Source organism: Nycticebus coucang, chromosome 17, assembly GCF_027406575.1.
Source record: "Nycticebus coucang isolate mNycCou1 chromosome 17, mNycCou1.pri, whole genome shotgun sequence".
Taxonomy (NCBI): domain Eukaryota; kingdom Metazoa; phylum Chordata; class Mammalia; order Primates; family Lorisidae; genus Nycticebus; species Nycticebus coucang.
The window spans coordinates 37,478,489-37,491,841 of NC_069796.1; the positions used below are offsets into that span (position 1 = coordinate 37,478,489).

At 38.8% G+C, this 13,353-nt stretch overlaps 1 protein-coding gene across 2 annotated transcripts in view; it reads left to right on the forward strand.

Annotated features, from left to right (window-relative positions):
- The window catches only part of CTNNA1 (catenin alpha 1), a 199,525-nt gene that overhangs the window by 137,517 nt on the left and 48,655 nt on the right, over positions 1-13,353 (forward strand). For both annotated transcript variants that reach the window (XM_053566409.1, XM_053566410.1), the window contains exons 8-9: positions 3,346-3,426; positions 4,607-4,759. In XM_053566409.1, the coding sequence (XP_053422384.1) occupies positions 3,346-3,426; positions 4,607-4,759 (234 nt within the window). The remainder of the gene's footprint in view (positions 1-3,345; positions 3,427-4,606; positions 4,760-13,353) is intronic.

The following is a 13,353-nucleotide window of genomic DNA, read 5'->3' on the forward strand; positions in this document are numbered from 1 at the left end:
TAAACCTCCGAGGGAAGGATTATGGCTAGTCCTGTCCATACCAATGAATGCAGAGTAGGTGCTCATTGAAGAGTTTGTCTAGATACTAGCCTGTCCGCATATGAAGAAGATACTACCAGTTTTTTGTTTTGTTTGGTTCGAGACAAGGTTTTACTCTCTCACCCAGGCTAGAGTGCAGAGGAACAATCATAGCTCATTGCAGCCTTGAATACCTAGGCTCAAGCAATCCTTTTACCTTGGGCTCCTGAGTAGCTGGGACTACAGGTGTGCAATTTTTTGTAGAGATGGAGTCTTGCTGTGTTTCCTAGGCTGGTCTTGAATTCCTGGCTTCAAATAACCCTCCTTCCTTGGCCTCCAAAGGGCTGAGGTTACGGATGTGAACCGCCAGGCTGGGCCATTTATGCTTCTATTTTCTGGGTTTTGAGAGTCCCTTAACTACCACAATCAGAATTTTATTGCTAGAGGCAACAAAACCATCACCTCTCCTTAAGTTAGCTGATGTTTACTTGCTGAAGAGCAGCTTTATGTTAAAGTCTCAAACATGCCTTATCTTTTTCTTAGAAAGCCTTTTGCCACTGCTTAGCAAGGATGCACATAGCTAAATTGAGCGAAACTGGGTGTTCTCTCTGCTCAGTGGAATGGAGCCTCTCAAGTAGAGGGTAGCTCAGCATCACTTATTTTAAAGATTCCTCGCTATTTCCAGTAACAGTTATATGCTACAGGATTGCTATTCTTAAAGTTATGTTTGAGTAACTTTATTTTGCCTAGCTAAAACCGAGAAATAAAAAATCGTTAACAACTTTAAATTTCAAAAGAAGTAAAATTTTGTTTTATAGATGAGCAAGATTTCTACATTCATCAAGTTCAGTGTCCAGGTTCTGAGTGTGTATATGTATGTGCATTCATCCCTATTATATTTTAAATGATTGGAACATTAAACTTGCTATTTGGACTGTATTTTTTTTTTTTTTTAGACAGAGTCTAATTTTATCGCCCTTGGGTAGAGTGCCATGACATCACACGGCTCACAGCAACCTGTAACTCTTGGGCTTACATGATTCTCTTGCCTCAGCCTCCCGAGCAGCTGGGACTACAGCTGCCCGCTACAACGCCCGGCTATTTTTTTTGTTGCAGTTTGGCCGGGGCTGGGTTTGAACCCGCCATCCTCGGTATATGGGGCCGGTGCCCTACTCACTGAGCCACAGGCGCTGCCCTGGACTGTATTTTTTTTTTTTTTTTAAAGTAATGATTTGATTTAAAAGTGGTCTGTCTAGTATAACCTGAAAGGTTTAGTAAATAACTGCTCCTGAACTGCCCTCTCCTGATTAATGAGGCATAAACCTCTATTTCCTGCAATAAGAAGAAAGAAAAATTGATTTTTAAGGTGGTTTGACAAAGATATTAACAGATTCAGGGTGTGAGTTAAATTGCATCTTAAAATGAATTTTGCTGTGTGATTATAATTCCCTCAAAAGTCAAGCTCAAAGATTTGTTTAACTTTCACAGTAAATCCTTTTACCCAAATTGAGGAAATTCCTGGACATTCTAGGTTGTAGGGGACTGGGCTTTTTTGAGGTCTGTGAGCCCAACTTGTAGGATTCAGAGTCTAAATGTTTTCTGAAATAATAGATTAGAAATCCCCCTCTCCCCCAAGAAAAAAACAAGTCTAGGAACAGTGGTAAACTTTACTGGGTTTGTTTAGAGAGATTTTCTTGAGGTAAGTACTTGAGTGTTTAAGGAATGTGTTGATTAAAAGCATTAATCAGGAGGTCAGTTTAGTTTTGATTTAGTTTTAGCTCCCTTTGTCTTAGATACTGATATTTTGTTCTCTGAGATTGTCAATAGCAAAGTTTACTTGTCAAGTTGAGTTCTTTTCTGACTCATGGTCCTGAATAAGCCACAGTTTATTTCTGCAGGTAGATATCTTCATACCTAAATCAGTTTTTGTTGAATCTCTCTGCCCCTAATTAATAATAGTGGACTACTTTATTGTCAGTACAGGAGTGCTTGGAGGGGTAAGGAATGAGACCCTGACCAAATTTGATAATGACAATATCAATTTATTACTCATATTTTGACTCTTAATATTTATAAGTCCCCTATTGTCTCCTTTCTGTCCTTCACTAAATAAACCTATGTCTCTGCGTATTTCTTCTCTTTTTTTCCTATAACAGTCCAAAGAGTATACATACATACACACGCACATACCCACACTTATATATATAATGTCTATTTCATAGTTTAACCTATTTGGAAATAGTAGTTCCTTCTTTCCTTCTTTTCTTCTTCCCTTCCCTTCCCTTCCTTCTTCCCCTTCTTCCTTTCCTTTCTTCCTTCCTTTCTTTGACACAGTCTCACTTTATCACCCTCGGTAGACTGCTGTGGTGTCACACAGCTCACAGCAATTTCCAACTCCTGGGCTTAGGTGATTCTCTTGCCTTAGCCTCCTGAGTAGCTGGGACTACAGGCACCCACCACAATGCCTGGCTATTTTTTGTTGCAGTTTGGCCGGGGCCGGGTTTGAATCCACCACTCTCAATATATGGGGCTGGCGCCCTACCCACTGAGCCACAGTTGCCGCCGAGTAGTAGTTATTCCTAAGGACAAAGCTAACCCTTCCTGAGGTAAAAGCCTTTGTCCTTTTTCTTTGATTCTGCTTAGAATGTGGCTCTGGCAAATCTCAGCTCAACCCCATCCATGATCTCTGTAGAAATGCTCATGTACATACCTCAAGAGTGGTTAATAGTTCTTTTCTGTGCAGTACAACTTCATTAAGCTTAGCTTAGAATTTTTTTTAAATATGGCTGAAATAATCTTACAAAGCATTCTGATTTGAACCGTATAATATGTTTTATTAACTCTGACCAAGCTTGGTATAATAGCTTCATCTTAAAATTTGTTGTTTCACATTGTTTCTGTGCCAGGTAACATTTTCATGTTTTTGACATTCTTCAAATCTCAGACTTCATCAAAATCAGGTGTAACCTGTTCTTATTTGAAGATCCAGGAGAGCTGGTTCATTATTCAAATTGTTATAACCTTACGTTAAAATATGAATTTAATTTTAAAGCCAAACTTTAAACAAAAGTCTTTTTCTCTTCACTTCTCTTGTTTTGGCAAAACTCTCTCAATTCCAATCATCAAATAATGTGACACTTAAGAATTGTAAGGTTGGTGTTTTATGAACAAAGCCATGCAGTCTATCCCATCCTCCAAATGTTTTCCAGCTTTGGGCTAAAAAAGCTGTACTGTTTTCTCAGTGTTGATTTGAGCATAAATAGTTATCACCTATCATCAAGTTTCCTTGTGAATTATTAAAATGTATGTCTTTTTCTTTTTATCCAGGCTGGACGAAAAGAAAGAAGTGATGCACTCAATTCTGCTATAGATAAAATGACCAAGAAGACCAGGGACTTACGTAGGCAGGTAAATTAGAAGAAAGTGCTGATTATTTTCCTAAGTTCTCAATTTTATAGTTTGATTAAAATGCCAATAAATACTGGGCTCATATATTTTTTTTAATTGGGGGGAAGCATAGATTATCATAGGAAAATAGCTATTTCTGTTTTGTTGCTAATAAGCTTCTTAATGGCTAAAAAAATCTCATGGAAACATGGAATAATATAGTCTTACTTACATGGACTGAAAAAAATCGATTCTAGTGTAAAAAGGATGTACAGGTAGGAACATCAATTTAAAATGACTTAGTACCTATGAAAGTAAACCTGAAGGATCTCATTATATGGCTATGTACAGTAGAGACAGAAATTCCAGTTATTTATTTGACTTAACCGCATTCTAATCATACCCTTGGAGTTCCCTTAGATCATTGGTGGGATATTTTTCCAGTTTAAATGTCGTAGGTATAGAGATATTTGAGGTACCAAATTTTCCAATTTAGTAAATACATTATAAAGAATCTCTTTGTTTAATCATAACTCCATTAACATTTTGAGTTAACATCAAATTGAGTTTCAGTCTATGGAAATTAAGGTTGAATTTATAAAACTATGTATTAAGACCTAAGAAGTTGTAATACAGGCAATTTCTAAGAGTGAATGGAGAGACATTTATTGCTCATGTCTGATATAAAGCAGAACTAAAGTTAGAATGTATTTTTATTCGATTTCCTTTTGGTGAAATAGTATCAAAAATGGTTGTAAAGATAACCTTTATGTTTTAAGGTTCATAGTGTGCTAACCCTTTTAGATAAGCCAGAAAGTGCTGTTTTTTCCTCCTCATTTTATTTAGCCAATTAGCCTAATTACATATATTCTAAGGCTTTGTGCCAATTCAACCCAGAGTTGCTTTCTGTTGAGCTTTGTATTATTCCTTAGTTTTGTAATTCCCAAGAAAGAAGGGTATTATTGTCTTGAAAACCAAGATTCTGTTGCTGTAATGCTCTAACTATAGTAGGGTAAACCATTGTCTCCATGATCATGTTTCCTAAGTTGCAGATTTTATACCACATGGCTTATATGAGGGGTCCTCATATAAGTGTAGCCAGTCTATTATAAGCTTCCATTAGGTTTAAATGTTCAAGAAAAGAAAAGCAATCTAGCTTCTTGGTGGAAATAAAATCATATTTTTACAATGTAATTATTAGCTCCGCAAAGCTGTCATGGACCACGTTTCAGACTCTTTCCTGGAAACCAATGTTCCACTTTTAGTATTGATTGAAGCTGCAAAGAATGGAAATGAAAAAGAAGTTAAGGAGTATGCCCAAGTTTTCCGTGAACATGCCAACAAATTGATTGAGGTAAGTGTATTAGCAGTTTCATTAATTGTAGGTAAGTTAATGAAATTAAAAGTTTCAGCTAAAAATTTTAAGGGTTCACTTAATATATAGTATATATGAAATGATAGTCTTTCCTTATTTTTCAACACCTATCTAAAACTACCATTTTTGTTATTTTACATTAATTGTGTATATGATTAAATATCATTGGCCCTATCCTGGAAACTTAACATCTCCACTATTATTAATGCAAATAAAGATAAATCATGAAAAGACTAGACTCAAAAGACAGTTTAGAAAGCAGCAGTGGGGTGGCGCCTATGGCTCAGTGAGTAGTGCGGGGCCCCCTAGGGTGGCACGTTCAAGCCCTGCCTCGGCCAAACTGCAACAAAAAAATAGCCGGGCTTTGTGGCCGGTGGCTGTAGTCCCAGCTGCGGCTGAGGCAAGAGAATCGTGTAAGCCCAAGAGCTAGAGGTTGCTGTGAGTCCTGTGACGTCATGGCACTCTACCGAGGGCGGTAAAGTAAGACTCTGTCTCTACAAAAAAAAAATAAATAAAAAAAATTTCTATTTTCGGGCGGTGCCTGTGGCTCACTGAGTAGGGCACTGGCCCCATATACCGAGGGTGGCAGGTTCAAACCCAGCCCCAGCCAAACTGCAGCAAAAAATAGCTGCGCCTTGTGGCAGGCGCTTGTACTCCCAGCTACTCGGGAGGCTGAGGCAAGAGAATCGCCTAGGCCCAGGAGTTGGAGGTTGCTGTGAGCTGTGTGACGCCACGGGACTTTACAGAAGGCGATAAAGTGAGATTCTGTCTCTCCAAAACAAACAAACAAAAAAAAGAAAGCAGCAGTGGCTATGAGTGCTGCCGCCCTTGCATCTCAGCAAGTTACATAATCTTTCTCAATTCCCATTTCCTGTGTATAAAATAAGGATACTAATAATACCTGTAATAGAACTATTTTAAGGACTAAAGGAGATTGTGTATGTCACGTGCTTAGCTTTATGCCGAGAAATGGACTCTGACCAATCTTTTTGTTTTAAAAGTGAAGAAACTAAACCCTGACATGCTGCTAATGAGATATGTTTGCACCGTAGAAATCTGTATGTAAGTGCTTGGTTTTAGAATGAATTCACTCTTGTCATTTCTTAACTATTTATCCAGAATTACCTTATGGTAGCAAAAAGAAAGAGTAAATTATGATTTAACTTCCAGGTAGATTTACTCCTACCTTTTGCTAACTGCAATTGTAGCATTTCTGTATGTTGGAAATGTTACACACAGTAAGCATATATTTAAGTTATTTGATTATGTAACCTTAATGCAGAATATCTAATACTTGGAAAAGATATTCTATAAACCATTTGGTAAGATGGTCAGTATATAAGAACAGAAAACGGGCCTTTATATAAAATGCATGTCTTGTACATTTGGATTTATAGTGACATTAGACCAGGTTAATACTGTAAAAATATTCCAAAGAAAACATCCATAATCACATTAAATGCATTACTAATATTATGCCTAGTTTTCTTTGAACATTAAGTGTTATTCTGACTTGAATTATATACAAAATACATAGGTCAGTCTGCTATTCAAGTTAATGATTCTGGCCTTTGGAACAAAAATTGGGAGACTTTCATTTTGTGTCTCCATTAAGCACCTTCTTGTCACAATAGTCACATGACAGCATGAGGCACATGAACTAAAAAAACTTTAAACCCTCTAGCAGATTGAATGGGCTCCTCTTTTGGCCACAGGGGACCCCAGTAATGCCTTAAAGTTATTAACACATTGCTGCCTGTTAACATGGATAGTTTCTGCATAAAATTGCTGGTAAACAACATGTTAAGGTCTGAGGAGAAGGGAGGTCAGACATACCTTGTCATGTTCCCTGCCTTTTAGAGTTAATTTTTGTAACAGAAAGATACTAAATCATTAAAAGGCCTAAAGCCATATAAGACAAAGCTTTAACCATACCTGCAGGTCATCAATTTATTTTACTTAACAGATCACTTGAGCCCTGTGTTGTATGACTTGTCTCTGACTAACAGACATCTTTATCGTAAGTTGAAACATTCCAGGCCTTCAGACAAAGCTTCATTTCTTTAACCAGTTAAACGTCAAAGAATCTTGAAACCCACTTATAACCTGTAAGCTCTCTCTAGGCTCCCCACCCCCAAGATATCTTGCCTTTTCTGGCCAAACCAATGTATATTCCTCACATATTGACCTAGGATCTTATGTTTAATTTCTGTCTCCACGAAGGTATAAACCCAAACCATAACCCAGCTAATGTGACACATTTTCTCAGGACCTCTTGAGCCATGTTCTCTGGGGCCAGTCATACACATTTGGCCCAGAATAAACCTCTTTAAATTATTTTCTGGACTTTAGAGTTATTTTTATTAACTGGTATAATCTCTAGATGTATAGAGATCATGTTTAGGAAGCCAATCTTCTAAGTAGTTTATGTATTAGAGAGTTTATCTGCATGGCAGAAAGGAAGGACACTGTCAGCCTAAGGCCTTGGATATCACCGGAGTAAAGGGGTTGGTGTGGCAGCTGAACAGAGGACAGTCCTTGCCTATACCAGAGCTGGCGGGCCCTTTATTAGGGCTAGCTGCATCACCTTCACCCTGAGAGAGCTGACACTTGCCGAGTACCTACCATGTACCAGGTATGTGCAAATACAGTGTACTGTCCATAACATTTCTTAGGAAGGAAACTGAGACTTAGAGAAGTTCAGTAACTTGCCCAAGTTTTACCTGGCTTTTGTGCCTTCATCAAAGAGGACTATGTACTTGAACTTGTGGGCATAGTAGACTGCTTACCAAAATAAAATGTTGAGTGGGCCAGGTGGGGTTGGAGACCTTGCTCCGGGAACTTTCCCCTAGCTGATATTTTTTATTTAATTCTGAACATACCTAACCAAGGGTTCCTAGAGTTAAGAGTTTGGTGTTCCTCATCACAGTTCAGTTCTGACCACTCTATCACCACTTTCCCTTCTCCATGACCTCCACCCCCACATACATTATCTATATATTAAGTGACACATGGCTTTTCATTGCTTGAAGCATAGCCACAGTCTTTGTGGTCCCATTCTGCAAACAGTTAAATTATATTTATGGTAATAGAGATACTAATATTTATATAATTGCATGTGTCTATTAAAAGGAAATGAGTTTTTAAAGTGTTAGAGAAGCCTCAAGTTCCTGACTCAAGGCAGAAATTTATTCAATAACAAAGCTGCTTTTTCCTTACCACTTTTGTATTATAATGAAACACTTTGACAGCAGTCTCTGACACTTGTTTTAAGCAAAGATACAATACTTCTTTGTGAGTATTTTGTTGATCTCTTGACATCTTCCTTTCTTTTCATTAGTTCCCTTCTAACTGGAGTAAATGCCTGTAGGCCAGCTTTGATTTTAGGGGCCATTTACCATTTTCCCTGGGGTATTAGGGAAGTAATGGTGCTATATTAAAGCTGGGCAGGGCTAGTGGTAATATGCCTCTGGCAAGGAAGGAGAGGCTCAGATTCCGTAGCCACTGAGAATCCCACTGGATGTGTTTACAATAAGTGGTCCTCCTAAAATAGGACAATGCAGTTCTGACATTAACCTTTGGGAGTTAGTAAAGACCCCACAGGTTAATGGCATAGTTTCCAACAAGATTGATCTCACTTCAGATGTCAGCTGCAAGTTCAGGCGTCCCTAGGCCATTTACACTTCCGACCAACTGGGTACAATTCTACGGGGTTCCCACAACCCACCTCAGGTTTAATAAATCACTAGGACAACTTACAGGACATTTTACTATAAAGGATACAAAACCACGTAGGGTGGATTCTGAGAAGGTCTCCAATGCAGAGCTTCTACATACCCTTCTAGTGGAGTCTGCCCTCCCAGACGCCCTCCCACCATCCTCGTGTCCCACTAATGATTCACCAACTAAAAAGTTCCACCGAGTTTCAGTGTTCTTATTGGGATTTCATTATGTAGGTATAAGTTCTTGTATAATAATGTAGTTGAACTTGGTCTCCAATACCTTCCTCTTCCCACAGGTAGGGTATGCTAACCTCAAAGCTCCAATCCTCTAATCACATGGTTATTCCCCTCTCCTGAATCATGTAATTAACACGAACAATCAGTGCTTGCCATGAAAAGCGGCTATTCTCATATCACTACTGAAATTCCAAAGATTGGGAGGTTCTCTCATCAGAATCCATGATAATGACCAAATTATATAATTACAACTCATCTCATCTTAAAGGTATGTGGAATGCATGCTTTTTAGGTAGCTTGGCCACACAAGCCAGCCTAGCATACTATAGAGCATAAACACCACACGGAAGAGGTAAGAGAGAGGAGGTCTATTTCCTATAGCTTTAAGTAGATTCTTTTTCATAGCCATTACCCAGGGATCACCATATCTCTTACCTGGTGCTGTTTGCTTTATTTGAGTTTTCCTTTTCTCTGGAAGCTCTCTTTTCTGAGTCATGTTTTCTGTTCTTCCAGGGAATTGGGTCCATCTCTTCATACCAGAGTGAGTGGTTCTTTCTCACGGAATCATAGATTCTCACTGCGACGTGTAAATCCCCTTCTGGATAGCATCCTAAATGTTTTACCAGGATTGCTGCTGGAATTGTTCTTCATATTATTGGCTGCCCTTTTATAAGTCTGTGTCATTTCTTTTTTAAAATAGCTTTTAACCGATCTGATATTTAAAAAAATGTTCTTTAAAACAAAGTGCAAGGGCAACTTCTGCTTTTCTTTACTTCTCTGATCACCTCCCTAGTCCATGCTACATCTCTCACCGGAGTTTTTTGAAGCAGCCTCTTTACAGATTTTTTTTGGTGGGGGTGGGGGTGGGAATTATACTCTTTTCCCTGTCCAGTCTCTTTGTGCAGAAGAGTCAACACGATCCCTTTATATTAAATTTTGCCATTCCTTTACTTCAGAACCAATCCTTCCTTCTTCCCCCAACCACTTACTCTGGCTTTTAGGCACACTTGTAATAAAATTTAAAAATCCCTATTTTTAACCATGGCCCATAGGGTTCCCTGCCTGCCTTTGTAACTGCCTTTAGTCCTGTGTCTCCCTCCCACCCATGTTTGAGTAGTTCTTCCTCTTTGACCATGCCTAAATATGTAATGTTTCCTCCATAGAGAGGTCTTCCTGCATCCCTCATCCCCTCTGTCCCATCTTCCAGTAGTCATTTTTCCATCTGGTCAACTTGATTTATATCCTTTGAGTACTTCTTACTATCTAAAATTATTGGATTTAATTTTCTTATTTGTTTGGCCCCTACCCCATACTCCAATGGAATGTAAATTTTGTGATAATACAGTAGGCACTCACTGGCAATTAGATTAATGAACCTATTGGTTCCCAAAGTTTGTAAACATTTGAGTCACCCAGGTGCTCAACATTTAGATTCTTGGGCTGACATCCACAAAGATTCTTGTACAGTGATTTGAGGACAATTGGAGAAATGCAGAGCTCTCCATTATGGTAACAGTGGTGTTAGTGAACTTTACCTTATTTTAGAGTATTTGTTATATTTATGCAAAAGATCGATGTAATGCATAATACTGTATAATGTATATGTGAGGATGAATTGTGAACTCTTTTAGAATGTGGAAATTATGGGAAAATTTCGGAGAATGAAGTGGTGGCTCACACCTGCAATTCTAGCACTTTGGGAGAGAAAAATTATAACAAGATTCTTGTAACAAATATGTTTAGAATGCTTAATATGTCCTGGTCACTGTTCTGGGACTTACGGATAGAATAGTGAATAAGACAAAAATTCCTACCCACATGAAGATGATCTTCTAGGGAGAGAGATATAATCAAAATAAATATGTATTTTGTATAATATAATTTAAATTGAACTGAGGTGATATGTAAAAAAAAGTTATCCATTTTACCAGCATTTGAAATGGAAGCTGAGCAAAAGCTGTTACTTCTGTAGCATTTTAATACTTCACTGAAATAAATTTGGAGCCAATTAGTTGGCTTTCGCTAACTTGGTTTTTGGAAGTCCCATGGATTGCTTTAAAAGAAATTCGTTCTCCCTAGACCAAATAAAATAGTATAAAAAGGTCTATGCTTGGGCGGCGCCTGTGGCTCAGTCGGTAAGTCACCCCCATATACCGAGGGTGGCGGGTTCAAACCCGGCCCCTGCTGAACTGCAACCAAAAAAAAAAAAAATAAATAACTGGGCCTTGTGGCAGGCGCCTGTAGTCCCAGCTACTCGGGAGGCTGAGGCAAGAGAATCGCTTAAGCCCAGGAGTTGGAGGTTGCTGTGAGCTGTGTGATGCCATGGCACTCTACCGAGGGCTATAAAGTGAGACTGTCTCTACAAAAAAAAAAAAAAAGGTCTATGCTCTAATTGGAGGTGTCCTATAAAGTGGCATCAAATGTATTTATGGTTCCTGATTAGTATTAGGGATAACACCTACTCAGAAATGGAACTATTTTGCTGGATGGAGTGCCTGTAATCCAGCATTTTTGGAGGCAAAGGCAGGAGGATCACTTGAGACCGGAGTTCAAGGTTACAGTAAGCTGTGATTGTTCCACTGCACTTCAGCCTGGGTGACAGAGTGAGACCCTGTCTCAAAAGCAAAACAAAAGAGAAATGGAATTGTTTTATGATGCCTTCTGTGTATATCATATTGTAGAAATACACGATTTGTTTTGAGAATAAACACCGCATACTATTGAGGTTTTATTAATGGAAGCAAATTCCTCTTATCACTCTAGTCCCTCTAAGTGTACATAGTATCAGTGAATCTTTGTGGTGTTAGTAATCTACTGGATTCTTTTTAAATGACTCTTGTGCTTGTACTTAAAAGCAAATAGCAGAATACTTAGCATGAGTCCTCTCTCTTTTTTTTTTTTTTTTTTTTTTGAGACAGAGCCTCAAGCTGTTGCCCTGAGTAGGGTGCCATGGCATCATAGCTCACAGCAACCTCAAACTCCTGGGCTCAAGCTAGTCTCCTGTCTCTGCCTCCCAAGTAGCTGGGACTACAGGCGCCCACCACAACGCCTGGCTGTTTTTTTTTGGTTGTAGTCGTCATTGTTGTTTGGCAGGCCCAGGCTGGATTCGAACCCGCCAGCTCAGGTGTATGTGACTGGTACCTTAGCCGCTTGAGCCACAGGCGCCAAGCCAGCATGAGTCCTCTCTAAACTGCTGTTTTCTGATGGTCTGGCTAGGACCTCTGACTGCCCTATACCAAAGTTGTTAGTAGAATCCAGTAACTCCCCACATGGTATTAAAATTATGTTTCTTAAGTGAAGGTTGTGTAGATGTTTTATGTCCTCAAGGCCAGTGAGTGGGGGGAGCAGGAGCTGAAGGCCAGTGTTGTGAGCTGGATGACTCTTCGCTTTACCATTTTCTTCTGAAATGGAGTATAACATAGCACTGAGGACTTTTCATCTGTTTATAAAATGGCGAGGCTGTGCTTCAAGTTTATGATAACACCTTTTAAGACTTGACTCTCCAGCTAATGATTTCTTTATGTTGCTCTTCAATTTAAAGTGTATTAAGGTGAAAAACTTATTTGCTGTCAGAAATATTAACCTTTTTGTCAATAAATGCAACACCCATGTGGCATTTTTAAATGCTTTATGCTTTGTCCACCTCCTTTGGCTGTGAGCAGCTTAATAACTAAAGAGCAACGAATTTTACCTATGATTTTGCTCTCTTCCACGTCCTTCTTCAGTTTTATGAATTGCGAGAATGAAATAGGGAAAATGCCATTCATGAAATCCTCCCTGTAAAAATCACATATCATTTATCTCTGCAGCCTTAGACATTGTAGAAAAATATGCCTCTTAGTGTAATGAATTTGCTACAATAAGATTGTATCTCATTTACTGCTTTGTGAATTAAGAACCAAAAAGTGAAACTGGCATGCTTTTGAGCTGTAATATCATTATTTGTTGCCTCCCTGTGCGTCCGCTACCCCCCACTATTTCCCATTATCTGGGACTTCGTAGGATATGGCTTTATTGGTTTGAAATGTGTATTTTAACTGCAAATTAAATGATCTGCATTATAACTTTTGTTCTGTGACATCTTTGGTATTTTCTCAGTGCTTCTATTTGATACTAGGCTGAAATTCTGGCAAAAAGCAAATTAAATGAAGATTCAGTTTTCTACAACTGTAGGATGTTTTCAGACAAAAAGTCAGATATCTTGGGGGGGGGGGGGGATGCTGACCTTAGATTCCTAAAGAATTCTAAGCATTTTGAGCTTTTTAACATTTTTGAGAGTTTGTATGTTCAGATGCATGAGACTGTGTGAGATAAAATTATCTTGCACGTGCTATTTTTTAACACCTTAACCCCAAATAAGCTAGCTAGCTTGCTTTCTCTCTGTTCTTTCGTTGAGGTAGAGTCTCTGTCACCTAGGCTGGAATGCAGTAGACTCATCATAGCTCACTGCAACCTCAAACACCTGGGTTCAAGCGATCCTCTTGCCTTAGTCTTCTGAGTAGCTAGGACTACAGGCATATGCCACCATGCAAGGCTATTTTTTTCTGATTTTAGTAGAGACTGGGTTTTCACTGTTGCTCAGGCTGGTGTCGAACTCCTGAGCTCAAGTTTTCC